Source organism: Cylas formicarius, unplaced genomic scaffold, assembly GCF_029955315.1.
Source record: "Cylas formicarius isolate icCylForm1 unplaced genomic scaffold, icCylForm1.1 PGA_scaffold_6__28_contigs__length_40554024, whole genome shotgun sequence".
NCBI lineage: Eukaryota > Metazoa > Arthropoda > Insecta > Coleoptera > Brentidae > Cylas > Cylas formicarius.
Window position 1 is genome coordinate 13,770,602 of NW_026844347.1, and position 16,041 is coordinate 13,786,642.

The following is a 16,041-nucleotide window of genomic DNA, read 5'->3' on the forward strand; positions in this document are numbered from 1 at the left end:
CATTAAAGATATTAAGCTTTCCATTACAAAATACACAACCGTCCCATAGCAATGAGGCCGAACGCAATCCCACACTTGCCACTGTTGTCCTTCCTTACATTCAAAACATCAAAAACAAAAAAACCAGATTTACCACTTATATAAAAATATCTAAACATTTTCGATCCGTCAAAGACAAAATTCCATTTAAGATGCCAGAAGTTTACAGCATTCCATGAATATGTGGCAAGGAATACATTGGAGAGACCGGATGAAAAATATCAACTAGGTTCAAAGAACATGAAAGGGCCTTAAGACTAAGACAAATAAACTCATCAGCAGTTGCCGAACACAATCACAAAATCGAACACAAAACTTTATTCGAAGAAACTAAAATTCTTACATGTAATCAATTTTTCTACCAACGAAAAATCCGAGAATTTATAAAAATCTATAAACAACTTAACAATCTTAACCGCGCCTCAAGTCTTTACCTGACACCAATATGGGAATCAGTCATCCGAGATGGTGTTTTTGCCTCTAACAATAGATAAGGAGGTATAGAGTAAAATGCGAGCCAGTTTCAGTTAAGCTCTGAAGAAGACAACAGGATGATTGGCGATAGCTCTTCAAGCGTTCCATTACAAAACCCACTTCACCACAACCTTCCAAAAACAATATATTCGAAAGCAAAACAAGTACTTGTCCAAAACAGCTATGATTAGAGAAAAGATGTGTGTCTATGTTTCGTAGATTACAAGAAGGCATTTGATAGCGTACAACATTACAACTTAATGCATCTCAATAGATTTGATATGGACCAGAAAGACATCAGATGCATTGAAAACCAATATTGGAACCAAACAGCGCAAATCAAACTATACAGATCAGAAGGGGAATGCGTCAGGGATATGTGCGATCTCCGCTCTTGTTCAACTTGTATTCGGAGGCGATTTTTCAGGAGGCTTTGGAAGACGCGAAGATGGAAGTCAAAATGGAGTGTGGATCAAACAATATCCGCCATGCTGACGATACGGTCTTTATTGCTGAAACGTACAGGACCCACAATAACAAGTCAACGAGATAGGAGATCAATGGACCTGAACATAAACACCAAAAAAACAGACCTAAACATGTTTGAAGACTCAGATTCGTTAAAACCTACGTTTGATCAGTGCTTCTTTACGGTTTATAAGGTTGAACACTAAAGACGAATACAATCAATAAATTGGAGGTTTTCGAAATGTGGTTGCACAGCAGAATTCCAAAAATACCATAGACCGCTAAGCTAACAGATAAAGAGGTCCTACGACGATTAAGAAGATCTGATTAAACGAAATATCGAAGGCCGTAGAGGGAAGAAAAAATGTCTTGGCTACAAAATATCAAACAGTGGACAGGGCTACACGATGTACGGTAGTTAATACACACCGCAAGGAATATATAAGCAATCCATTAATGAATACACACTGGAAAAAGAGGCAGCGGAGAGACCGGACCAAAAATATCAACTAGACTCAAAGCATTTAAGACTACGACAAATAATCTCTTCAGCAATTGACGAACACAACCATGAAATGTGATATCAAATTTTATTCGATAAAATTATAATTTTTACCTTTCACCAATATGGGAATCGGTCATCTGAGACTATGTTCATAAAGTAAAGGAGGGACAAAATAGCATGCGAGCCAGTTTCAGCCAAGCTCTAAAGAAGCCAACAGGATAATTGGCGAAACATCAGCAAGTTTGATTTATAAACAACCGACGCATGTATGCAACGTTTGGTTTGTTATCAATACCATCTTCGAATAACAGCTTAGTATAAGTTTTATACATATACAGAAATTCATAATAAATATTATAATAAATCGTCTTTATTAAAATATAACAACAAAAGAATATACCACAATAGAAGTGTCATAGGTCTAGCAGCGCTACTTCACCTAATTACCGATACAATATAGTAGATCCCAGAATATTTAGGATTTAACAAAAACAAAAAAAAGAGAATTCCTTTTATACAACTTTTGGATTCCTCCTGCGTCAGCTTTTGTTGATTCGAACTTGCTGGCGTTTCGCCAATCATCCTGTTGGCTTCTTCAGAGCTTAACTGAACCTGGCTCGCATTTTACTCTGTACCTGCTCATATATTGTTTGAGGGGGGCGGAGCTAAAAAAGGGGCATAAACACCTTCTCGGATGACTGATTCCCATATTGGTGACAGGTAGACACCGCGGTTAAGATTGTTAGGTTGTTTATAGATTTCTATAGCCTCTCGGATTTTTCGTTGGTAGAGGATTTGATTGCATGCAAAAATTTCAGATTTATAGAATAGAATTTTATGTCCGGTTTCGTGATTGTGTTCGGCAACAGTTTATTTTTCTTAGTCGTAAGGCTCTTTCGTGTTTTTTGAGCCTAGTTGATATTTTCTCCGACCGGTCTCTGCAATATATTGTTTACCTCATATGCATGGAACGCTGTCGACTCCTGGCATCTCAAACGGAATTTTGTCTTTGACGGACCGAAGATGTTGGACAAGTGGTAAATCTGGTTTTGACGTTATACTTCTTTAGAACTTTTGATATGTGGTGAGTGATGTTTTGAATGTAAGGAAGCACCACAGTGCTAAGTGTAGGATCGTTTTCGGCCTCATTGCTATTGGAAGGTTGTGGTGAAGTGTATTTTTTGATGGAACGCTTAATATCTTTAATGTGAAAATTAGAAAATTTCAGTCAAGCTCCGAAGAAGCCAACAGGATGATTGGCGAAACGTCAGCAAGTTCGAATCAACAAAAGCCGACGCAGGAGGAATCCAGAAGTTTTGTAAAAAATATTACAGTACCCTGTAGATGTGGAAAAGAGAAAAAAAATAGGCACCGGAAAGGAACAATAATAATAATTAAAGACGATGAAAATAAAAACAATCCAAGAATTTGAAGAAATTAAGCGGTTCAGTTCACTAACTTTTTTATTTCATTTTTTTTTATTCAGGTCTCTAATCGAAATTTGTAAAAAATGGAGACGCGATCAGATATGAAGCCTAACGCAACTACCACGATACTTCCTCATGAAGTAAACCTGCCAAGCAGGGAATTTAGAAATTCAGGGGGATGGGACAGCGTTGCTTTCAAGAACAGCGTTCAAAGAAATACCAATATACTTACGGATGTGGAAGTAACACTGCAGTCGTTGAAATCACCTGACTGCTATTTCAAAACCGTTAGAAGCTGCCAGGAAGCTTCACCCATGTTAAGGAGGTAAATTTTTTTGGGTTTTTGTTCTCATGGGAAATTCGGATTTTAGACATTCAAATTTCCACATTTACTGCATAAAGTTTGCTTTTGTCGGATTTGCGATGAGTATGCTTTAATTTATTTTATGAGCCACTTTGATTGACCTGAAAATCAACTGTGTTATTAATTCCAAGTAGCATCAAAGTTACTAGGAACTGGTCTAACTATTTAACTGGCACCAAGGCAGTGTAAATACGTTGATTCATTTTGTTTTATTTGTGGTGAATTCATTAAGGTTAGAAGTAAAAAATTCGCTTTGTAAAATCTGAAACTTTGCGAAGCCTATGAAGCATATCAGATAGGTCTAAAGTTCAAGCGTCACAAACAGAATCCGATACAGCACTAACCAAACCTGATAATAGTGCATTCATGATGAAATCCTAAGGTTTTGGGCCACATTTTATCAGTTTGATGGCTTCCTCGGAAATCGTGAGGCTGACAATTGATTGAAAACATGCTGCAAGGCTTTGAAATTATGGGCTGCAGAATGTCTCATAAATTTTATATGCTACATTCTCATTTAGATGAACTTACAGACAACATAGGGGCCAACTCCGAAGAACAAGCAGAACGTTTTCACCAAGATGGACTCTGAACGCCGTTGTCAAGGGCAGTATAACGAGAATATGAAGGGAGATTACATTTGAAATTTGATCCGAGAGAGCCAATACGAACATAAACGAAATACGAAAAAATAGTGTTGTTGCTATTTTACATTTATATGCTATTTATTAAAAATTCTGAATAAAAAAACGTTTGTTAGCATAATTGGAAGTAAAACTATAAACAAAAAACGTAAAATTTAATGAATTTTGCAGAAAAAATGAAAAATTGCTCTAGTCTCTAGAAAAGCAACCTTTAATTAAAAAATTTTTTTTCCTTATTTTTAGTGTAAGATAAACTGAAATTTAACATATAGGATTCAGACCCAAAAAGCGTTTTGTCAGGTGTAATAAATCCGCGACGCATAGAAAAAATTAATAAGTATAGTTACTTGGCCACATACGTTAATAATTAATGGGATCACTGACAGCAATTCCGCTGACGTATTGAAAAAGCCAGAGCGATATTTATTAAGATTCTCCTACTCTTCAAGGACTGGTCTCTAACACTACATATAAAAATAAGGCTCTTTCGTTTCTATATCATTTCTGTTCTACGTTATGGTATAGAATCTTGGACCTTGACACAAGCAACAACCAAAAGGTTGAACGCGTTTCAGATTGGGCTCTACAGCAGGATCTGAAAATCTCTTCAGTACACCACGTGACTAATGCAAAAATATACGGATATAATTAATACAATAAAAATAAGGAAACTCTACTTCCTGGGTCACATAACCCGGAACGAGAAAAGATATAGGAATACAAGGAATATCACAAAAAAAAATACCCAGGAAAACCTGGACATGGCGGGAAAAGAATTCCTTTGTTAAAGAACTTGGTTCTCTTCAACAACAACCAGAATTATTGCCAACATCTGGATCGGATAGGCACTGGAAGAAGAAGATGGAAGATTACGCATATAAACATTGTACATTTAGGTGTGCATTCTGTTTTCTCGTAGCTTGATTCCATTTTATACTGATATATGGTTCATCTAAACCTCTTTAAATGATCTCTACCTCCTTTTACAAATGTCTCCGTCTTTTTACTTCGAAATACCATGTATGTATGTACTTACGAGTATCTGATGTGATGGGACCTGCGGTAGTGGGCCTCTGTGCGGCTGGCCCGAGGCTGCTGAGCGAGGAGGATGAGGAGACAGAGCCGCTGAGAGCCGAGACGGCTCGCGGGGGGCCTGTGCCCCCGGCTGCGCCGCTTGATACGCACTGCGACTGTCTCCACGCGGCCCGGGCGGCCTGCCGCGCCGACCTGTCTGGAAAGCACCCCTCTAAATACCAACACAACCCCCGAACACATTAACCTCTAACTACTCTAGCCATATAGCTACTAAATGATATAACGGCTCTACTATGGTAAAGTTTGATGCGCCGCAGGCGGCATTCATATTTTGGTAGACATGATAATGATTTTCCTCGCATTTCAGTCACTAACCTGCACTTTTGGTCATTTTAATTCTAACCCAACACTTAAATCATTTCCCAAGAAGATTTAGCGCATACACCTTGATCAAAAAGTTCCCGGAACAACCACCGTGTGGCGCACATAAATCTATCATACATCTACCTCTGTTTGTGTTGTCAAATTTTTATAAGTTTAAAAATTGTGCGCGAAATATTGGAGAAACGGTCATTTACCAACGAAACGAACGGTTCAGAAGTGGACCTGTCAATCGCAGAGGATAAACGCAATGGCAGACAATCGACATCGAAGATCGACGAAAACATTGATAGATTAACAGATAATCATAATATAATAATAACAATAATAACAATCAGATAGATAGTGGAGGACTTGAACATTGCCAATGGATCGGTCCAAGACATTTTGGTTAATGATTTGGATATCAGTCGTGTAGCAACAAAGTTGGAACCAAAAAAACCTTAATTTCATGCAAATGGAGACCGTGCCAAAGAGATGATTTGCGAGGCTAAATCCGATCCCATATTCATTAAAAGGATCATTACTTGAGAGGACATGTGGGTCAGGTAAGAAAAAGGCGTTTACCAAATCAGGCTAGACAAAAAAAAATACGCCGTCAAAAAATAAGGCAATGCTTTCGGTTTTCATGGACGACAACAATGTAGTGCATCATAAATTTTTCTCAGAAAGTAAATAGGCATTATAAGACGGTTGCTTGAAGCAATTCGCTGAAAGAAGCCAAAATTGTCGGCAGAAAACTCGTAGATTTTGAAACATGACAACGCACCGTCGGGTCGCATAATGGCTTCATTATTCATAATAGCCACCGATTTCACCTGATTTAGCTTCCTGTGACTTCTTTATCGTCAATCGAGTCAAAAAAACAGCCGAGAAGGAGTAATTGAACAATCGCAGGACAACCGAATAAGAAAAATAAAGCGCTGGCATAAGTGCGTTGCAGTCGATGCGGATCATTTTGAAGGTGACAAAATAGGTTTAGACGAATAAACTTGTGCCTTTTAATTTTCTGAATAAACTCCAGGAACTTTTTGATCAAGATGGTATTTTGAAAAAAAAAAAATTGTCGCAAAAGTACCGGTCGAAACTTATGGATGATCTTTCAGAGGTCGAGTTGCACAGTTGTTTCATAAATTACTGTATTACCAGCATTTGGCAGCGCCTCTATGGTTCTAGTAGCTGTATGACTTCAACTATTCTGCCGGTGACTAGCTGCGATTCCTGATGACGCACTTAAAGTGTCGGATTGGTTTTTGAAGTGTAATAATGTAAGATAATTCGAAACTTGAAGTTTTGCAAAACCATAATTTTTATTTCATTTCCACAAATATGAGGTGAATCACAGTAAATTATCTGAAGAACGGATCAATTTCTTTCCATTGATTTCATTTGACATATTTTAGAGAGATGGTAGATGGATCGTTGCGCACTATCAAGTGTAAAGCTCCCTATAGACACCCAGATTTTTAACACAGGCTGACAGTGCAATGCTGTTTTGTGCGAGCATAGCGGCACGATTGTGCAGATCATTGGCCTGGCCTGAGTGAAATGAAAGCGTGCTTAAAATTTCGTAGAGAAGATAATGATTTTCCGCGCATGTCCCTACAATTCAGCCTGTTAAAGATTTAGAAAACAAAATTATATAATAATGTAGAACTTATGCGTATTGTAAAGCTGGCACCGCTGCCTATGCCCTAAAACGGCTAGAACAACCCTTCAGTACTGTTTGACACGCAGCAGCGAATTTATCGCCCGTGCCAATGTCCAAATAAAACCGTGAGTATAAAATGTAACAAGCGGTTTTTGTGCTCCACGGATTAAAGTTTACAGTCCACGATAATTATAACACAGCCACTAACCTACACTTTGCCCTATTTTAATTCTAAATAGCGATTTTTACACATTCCATTTTGAGCAGCAGCAGTTTGAAAAAGTAATCACGTAAAAAGTTTTTTTACAAAGGAACCTAAGAAGGTTTTTAAGAAGTGGGGCTTGTCCAGTGGTATTCTGATTTGCTGAAAAAAAGATAATTATGTATCAGGATATTTATTTTTTTAATCTTATTCTGACCCAACGTGGCAACATCTATCTTGATCGGCCGTCGACGTTTCTATTAAATTTCTCTCAATCTCTGGGTTATCTCTTCGAGATTGCTCTTTTTGGAGTTCCACTTCCGTTTTAGTGAACTGGCGTTTTGAGATGGTCGAATCCAAATGATTTCCGTTGTTTTCCTATGTTAAGTTTAACGATATAGAAATGCTTACCATAGAAGACATATTATGGATTTGAGATTCGGATTTTCTGTTTGCCGAAGGTGACGAAGGTGGGTTTTATGGATTTGACAAGACTTTTTCCGAGGCTGTGCATTTTTAAAGCGGTTTGGTGCTTGCATTATAAAGTTACTACCATTAAGGTTAGATCCATTCATATCAAAGAAACTGAGGTTTCACTTATAGTCACATAAATTATTTCCGTTTCTATGTAATGTAAAACTTATATATCACTTAATTTTCAACTTTACGTTCATGTACGGCTGATCTGATATCCTTTTTTTTATCTTGATATAACTTCGATCAACACTTTCCAATTGCGCCCCGATGCTTGTACAAGTATTCCGTGCAGTGTGTACAGGATGTTTCAAATTCGACTCTAACCATTAGGATTTCGGTAATGGTAAGAGAGCCGGGTGTTCCGTTTTGAAATTGAAGTTATTTTTGTCACTTTCTGAGCTATAGTAGAAAATCTCAAACTTCCGGTTTTTGTTTTAATTTTGTTGTCTTTATCTTAAACAGCTAAAATTTATAAATACATTCTCATTGCAACTTTTTATACTTCATCTTAAGGTCAAAAATCCCGTACGATGTTTCGTTTTCGTCAAACCATCATCTACTTTTTTTTATAGTCACCATATTGGATTGTTGCAGTGTTGAGTAGCCCGTATTATTATTATTATTAGTATTACCTTTAGATGTACCACAATTTCAAGTTCGGTTCCTTTATATTCGAAATATTGAACAAAAACTTTTATACCATAGTAAGCTATAAATTTTCAAATCGATGACATCTTAATATATAGTGTATTACTGTGTCGTTAAAAATGGGCTTTACCAATAAAGAAAAACGAGGTAAAACTTTATTATAAAAACGATAGCAACGGTGTCAAGACATCGGAAATGTATTCGAACATGTATCTTGAAAGACGACAACCTCGTCGAACTTTGTTTAAATTATTGGATAGAAATCTGGCTGAATTTGCTTGGTTTGAAAAACTAAAAGAAAAATATGGAGAAAGAATGGATCAGAAAACTAAAGATAATTTAGTTAGTGAGTGACGAGCCTACCCTGGGTTAACGTGAAATTAATTTATTACTTTCAATAAAAGTTGACATTTTGCGGATAAAAATGAACCCTGGAAAATCCACACTCCAACTTTACTCTGATGTAGGTGCTTCTCATCATACGAACGCTTGGAGACACCTACAACTCAGCACCTAAATGAAGCAAACTCAGCGAGATTTCAATCTAATAATTTAAACAAAGTTTAATGATGTTGTCGTCTTTCAGGGTACATATTCAAATACATTTCAGATGTCTTGACACAGTTTCTATCATTTTTATAATAGCGGAACATTATTGAACTCACCAATGCGAAACTTTACCTTAATTTAAGTCACCCTGTATCTCTTAACATTACTTTAACCCTAATGCTGAGAGTTGGCGGCTATTCTTCAACATTTTATTAATTAATTCAGTTTTAACAACTTTTAACAACTTTACTTCATACATTCCTTTAATAAATTGTATTTTTTTAATCAGCCAAGAAGTTTTTTTATAGCCCAGGTCATTTGAAGGTTGTAACGTTGTACCTGGCACATTTTTTTGTTTGAGTCTAACAACAAAAGAAAGAAATTGTTACGCCGTATTGCGAGAAGCCATTTTAATTCTAGAAATATACTTATACTATACGAGAGCACAGATTAATTTGCCCAAATGGGCCTGCAGAGTTAGCTGTGCTAAAAAACCGAGTGTCTGTGGGAGCCTTATAAGACTTTACTCTTGATAAAAGAAAGTATTCATCTGCGACAAATGAGAATCACACTAATTATGTTCCAAAATGGAATCCAGTAAGTTAAGCTTGGCTATTTTCGATGGCTTGACTAATTCAGTGCAGTTATCACTATACATTACCTGAGTGATGTTTAGGAGTGGGCCATATTTGCAGCAAATATCGCAGCACGCTGATGGGCTGTTGATAGTCGAGATCTTTCGACGGCGCTGTGGACGTCATCAGGTCTCCCGAATGAAGCATTAGCGGTGGCGCCATGGCCGTCGCCAAATTTTGAGCCGCCATTTTGTTCCGATCGGAAGCGGACACGACCAGGGCGAGATGGTCCATAAGGAAAATCAACGTGGCCTGGAAAATAGGTTACGCCGCGCGGTCAATGACAATAATGTCAGTTAAGTTTTGATGTGCTAGTGCCAGGAATACTTCTTGAAAACCAATTAAAATTCGATAATTTCGGGGTTTTCCGAATATTTCAGCATACAGTTTTGGTATATCTAATAATATTATTTGCATTTTTGCCTATAATAATATAATATCAAGCATTTGTCAGTTTTGACTTAAAATTGCTATGATATTATTATATCATAATTTAATTCCCAACTTTTCTGTAAATGCTATAAATATTTCATGAAAAATATAACAAAATTGCAATATTTCATGAAATTGGAAAAAATACGAATATGTAGTTTAAAAATGCCAATTATTGAACTGAATTATAATTAAATAAATCAACAATTAACAAAGTTTGATAGGTTTTGGTCTAAACTAAAAAATAAAAGTACAGTCGTGTGCAAAATTCATTATTGTGTTTCGTGAATGACAAAGGCCTTAAAATTTTTGAAAATGGGCATATTGTTAAATTGTCAAAATTGCCAAACTGAAATCATTTCAATCGTTTATTCTTCTTTGTGAGGAGTGGTTGTGATATATTTTTGACGGAAGCAATCTTGCTAGGGTTAATTAATAATTATAATAAACTTAATATACTTTTTCTTGTTCTTCATATATTTGTCTATATGGTAACCTTATTTTTATAAATATATGATTTAATAAACCAAAAACAAACACTAGTTGGTTTTAGTCTAAACTAGAAAATAAAAGTTAAGTCGTGTTCAAAATGTTCTTCATTATCGTGTTTTGTGATCGTAAATGTCAGAGGCCTTGAATTTTTTGACAATGGACATATTGACATTTTGATGCAGCGAATATGAATTTCGTGAGTAAAATTTTATTTTGATGGAGGTGAATAGTGACGCAAGATAAGTGTAATAAAACCTTTTTTATAATTATTTCTCAATTTTTCTACAGGTCTTACGGATTAAACCATTTGTACATTGGGTACCTTGAGAAACAATTTCGATCGTTTTTCGTTTTTAAATGTCAAAGGTCCTTTTTATAAGAAAAATTTTATTTAGATAGGCGGAGAACTAATGCAAGAAAATTGTAATAAGTGAGTGCTGATCAGGTTCGCTGTAACCGTGATTATGTGAGTTAAACTGGGCTTCTCATTTAACACCAGAACAAAATGTTATATTTATCTTTTTTACTTTTTTAGAATATATTCGAAAGGCACCAAATTACCCTGTAGCAGTCATTTTGACATGCTTAGGATTCATTAAATATTAGTTTCAGTCACTAATTCGGTGACTAATCAATTATTGATTAGTTTTACTAACTATTCAGGTGTTTGCGTAGTAAAATGTGAAAAACCATTTAAAAATAAATAAAATATCTCTTTTCACAGATATAGTTCATTTTTTGTTATCAACATTGCATTGAAAATAAAGTTGTTTTTTATCGGATCAAACACTACGAGTTTTTCATGTCGTCATATATTGATTGTCAAATTATCTTGATTACCCATCGTTTTAATTAATTTATTTTTCAATGCACATTTTATTACTTATATAATAATTTTGTAACTAATAAAATTGGCAAGTCTTTAACAATTTATTAGTTAATAATGATAAATTAATTGAAAACGGACAAAAATGTCCAAACAGTAATATCGGCTGACAGGTAATTTTCTGCGAATTAAAAAAAATATATATTTTCATTTTAAATATAATTTGGCATCCTATATAATAAATTAGTGTTTATTGGCAAACCTATGAAGCGGAAATTTTTACCAATATCAAACTTTTTATAAGTTTTTTAATCATATTTTAGGTTAGTATTTATTGAGATGCAGTTTTCACTAGGTTACTGGGCCCTTATTTGACTATCAAGTGACGTATTTATTAAAATAATTAAATTTTTGGCGATTATGTGAAAAGCGCCACCTGGCGGCAAAGTAACCAGTAACAATCACGTCACTCATTGCAGTAGTCATGACCTACTAAAAGCCCTTTTTAACGATTCCAAGTTTATTAAAATGCGTCAACGTTTTATTTATTTAAGAAAATTATTTATTATTATTTATTTACGAAAATATTCAAACTCTTCCGCCATTTTCCTTTCAGAGATAAGGCAAAATGACTTGAGTTTGTCACAGCTTTAAGACTACGGCAAATCTTAGACATTTTTGTAGAAACTAGCATCCATTTAAGATACTCGAAAAGAACTTCCATCACTTTCCTATTTGAATTAATTACTGCCCTTGCTTTATATTATAAGAGACGCCTGTTTTCCGTTCATATTATGTTTTTCTAAATTTTTATTTCTATATCCTTAATTAAACGAGGAATCTCACTCAAAAACTTAAAATTTTCCTTCATATCTCGCAGTTTACCGGTTTACCGGGCGTACCGGTGTGCCGTTTCATTGCTTTACTTATTAATAAGTAGGAACATTTTTGGTTGACCAAAAAACGCAAAAAACTCAAATCTTTTTAAATTTAAGTAGTATATGATATCCTAGTATTGGTTAGAACTACTTCATCCTTTTAAAATACAAATAAAATGTAATATATTGTGGGGTCATTAATTATTTGTCACTTGCCCTGTTTATTCTCGGCAAACAATCCAGTATGGAGAACATGAGTTTGGCATTGCCCTCGGGATCGTCGGGCAGACACACTCCCAAGGCATCGACCATCATCTGATAGAGGCATTTGGTGAACAGTGGCTCGGGCAGTTCCCTAAGATAGTCCTTCAGGACGCCAGTGATCACGTTGATGTCCGGCACGTTATCTGGGCTGAGATCTACCGATCTGCTGTTGCGTTCGAACGCCTCGCGCAAAATTCGTTTTTTCGTCGCCGATCCACACAATCGGTACAACCCTAAGAGAATTTTCAAGTAATTAAACAAGGAAAGCAACTTTACCCACTTATACACTATACACTTAACTTATGATAGTTGGGCCTTAGAAAATGCGTTGAGGGTTGTTTACCCAAGGAATACTGAGACCATTCTTTGGTTTGTCTACTTTATAATTGGGAGGCCCCTCAAAACAAATTTGAATAACTTAAGAGGGTAATTTCTAAGAGTGGTTTGTTACATAGACGTTGGTTCAAACGCTAAGCATTAGCAAGGTATCAGGCAACCACTACGGCGGAATAATAATGTTTTTATTTTTTGCCTTAAGATACAATAAAATATAAAGTAAGCATTGCCGTTAAAAAAAACAGTTTCTGGATATTTTTTTATTTCTGCAAAAGGAGGTCCTTGATATAAACTACCCCTATCATTGTTCTTCTACTGCAGTGCTTTCATAAAACCTGTAGTTTCCAAATAAAAAAAAAATTAGTGAGTTCCTGTGAAACATTTTGTATAAACATTGAAATATTAAAAGCAATTTAATTTAAAAGATGTAACGAAAAAAAAACAAATAAACCTTGGACAAAACAAAAAATACAATTTTCATGGTGAGTATTAAAAATTACGATATAATGTATGACTTTATGCTTCCAAGGAATTTCCGTTTACACACCCATATATAAAATAAAATTCAGTAGTATAAATCGTTAGACAATATATTTTTGTTAAATTAGTTTACTTTCTATTCTAACTAATTGAGCAATTTTTTTCAAAGAAACTTCCGCAGGCTGTGATTTTTTTTCATTATAATCCGAGTGAAAGCACATAAAATACAGAGGCACCCTCTCTCTGCTGATTACGTCCTAATACCTTGGTGCATAGGTTAGCAACGAAAGAGCCGTGAGCCAATTTACCAACTCACCTATAATGTCCAAACCTCTGCGCTCCACTTCCTCGACGCATCGTCTGACGATGATGGGGATGTTTTGTTGCACTCCGGTCACTAACCCGGTAGCAACCCCACCCGGAACTCCTCCGGTCTTGTTCTCTCGCGTTACCTGCAATCGCAATGATACAATAAGAGCACACAAATTCATTTTGAACTGAGGTGGCTTTTACTTGATGAAAATCCATTTAACAAAATAAATAAGAACTAAACTGACATCGTGTCTTTATCAACTGTAATATTTACTAACTACCTGGTCCTATATATATATATATATATATATATATATATATATATATATATATATATATATATATATATATATATATATATATATATATATATATATATATATATATATATATATATATATATATCGAGAAATGACATTCAAACCTTAATTAATGTTGTTGTGAGAATTTAAGTTTAATAATGGAGAGGGTATTTAAATCTAATTGATCGTTAAGCAATACATTTGAATGTCTCATTTTGTTTATCTTCAAATCAAAATTTGCAATAAAAAATTCTTTTGAATTAATCAACAAAATTAAAGATATCAAATCCTATCTAACGCAATACTATTGTCTTTTGATGTACAAAACTTATTTTCCCGTGTTGCACCTACGGATGTGATAGATTTAGTAGATTTCACCCTCACTCGGATCAGATTAACCCATTGGTGAAACAAAATTTATTAGAATGCTTATTTTGAATTTAATGGACAGATTTACATATCTAAAGAAGGTCTGATAATGGGAAACTCACTTAGTCCTTTGTTAGCTGAGATTTTTATGGATAATTTTGAAAATATCATACTAGAACATCCTTTAAGTAAAAGTTTTTTATGGTGGTATAGATACGTGGATGATGTCTTTGCTTGCTTTGTTGGAACGGACAGACAATTGAATTCTTTTCTAAATTACATTAACTCAATATATAATGGTATAAAATTCAATATCAAGATTGAACAGGATAACTCTATTAATTTTTGGACTATTACGAAAACGCAAAACAAATTAGATTTTTCCATTTACCATAATAAACCTTCACACATGGTCACAGTCATACACAACAGCTCAAATCACCCTTATACACACAAAATTTCACTCTTCAGACTTCTTAATACTTCACTCTCAACAGAAAATTACAATAAAGAACTTAATATCATTAAACATATTTCACTGAACAACGGCTACAATCGGTCCATTTTAGATAAGATTATAAATAAAAAACAAATACAGACAATAGTGAACTCTATTTATCCGAAACCTAATAGAGAACACGAACAATTTATAACAATTACATACATAGGAGAAGCCAGTTAAAAAGTTTCAAAACATTTGTCAAAATCTCAAAAATCAGGTGTCTACAGGTTGAAATGCTGATCTTGTCATAAAATTTATATTGGTAGATCCTTCAAGAAACGTATTAACGAACATGAAAGACCGTTTAAAAACAATAGTCTAGATTCTTCACAAAAAGTAGAAAATTAAATTTATTGGACTTTAACGATCTATTAGATTTAAATACCTCTCCATTATTAAACTTCAATTCTCACAACACCATTAATTAAAGTTTTAATGTCATTTTTCGGTATAGGTGCAGGTAGTTTGTAACTATTACATTTGACAAAGACACGGTGTTGTCGAAACAATTGTCATGTGAAAATATATAATTTCGTGAAAATCTGAACTTTTAGTTCTTATTTATTTTGTTAAATTCATTTTACTTAATTGACTTAATTCTAAATTGAACTTTATCTTACTGACCACAGATTCCAAGTCGACTCCGAACAGAGGGGTGGTCCTTGACAAGCTTAACGTCGCGAGAGGCCTTCTCCGGTAGAGTGTACTCGATTCGGTGTGTCTAAGTCTTAGATATAGAGTTCCTGTGTAAAGAAAAAAGAACAAAGGTACTCACATAATTTAGGTTAAGTACAAGATATGTCTTAAGTTGAGATTTACGATAATCAACTTTTTTAATGACCGTTTCGTCCATAACTCACAAATAGTAGCCTAATATTAATACACTTTGCAAAAATAATAGGTTTTGAAGTTAGTTACGTTGAAATCAGCTTTTGAGATATGGCGTTATAGACGGATGCTGCAAATATCGCAGCGTGTGGCCATTTTTCGTGGTTATTGCGCAGTATATCAGTTACTGTTACTAATACAACGATGCGGTTTTCGTGAAACAAAGGATTCCGTTTTAGAAACAATCTCAACTAACTTTGTTTTAGAGATTTATTTTTAATCAGAAAATTTGCACATTGTATTTTAAACATATAATTTACTAATAATAAAAGCATAATTTTGAAGATACAAACTAAAGTTCTGTGTTCTAAATGAAACGGGCTGTACAATGTCTCCCAGATTCGTTTCTCTATACAGGGATCTTCGTACCTATTATATCTATACCAAAATTTATAAGGAGAAAGTTTTTGAGGAAACTTAGTGCCTTTCTTAACCGATTTCAGATTTACCATCGGTCAAAT

General features: G+C 34.7%; 1 protein-coding gene across 5 annotated transcripts in view; it reads right to left on the minus strand.

Annotated features, from left to right (window-relative positions):
* The window catches only part of LOC132703895 (rho GTPase-activating protein 100F), a 254,191-nt gene that overhangs the window by 13,639 nt on the left and 224,511 nt on the right, over positions 1-16,041 (minus strand). For 3 of the 5 annotated variants that reach the window (XM_060673411.1, XM_060673412.1, XM_060673413.1), the window contains 5 exons: positions 15,317-15,435; positions 13,524-13,659; positions 12,344-12,624; positions 9,526-9,751; positions 4,958-5,148 (listed from right to left, as the gene is read on the minus strand). In XM_060673411.1, coding sequence (XP_060529394.1) covers positions 4,958-5,148; positions 9,526-9,751; positions 12,344-12,624; positions 13,524-13,659; positions 15,317-15,435 — 953 coding nt within the window. Of the gene's footprint in view, positions 1-4,957; positions 5,153-6,538; positions 7,569-9,525; positions 9,752-12,343; positions 12,625-13,523; positions 13,660-15,316; positions 15,436-16,041 lie in introns of those variants that run through there. The other 2 variants (XM_060673414.1, XM_060673415.1) reach the window with 2 other exon arrangements.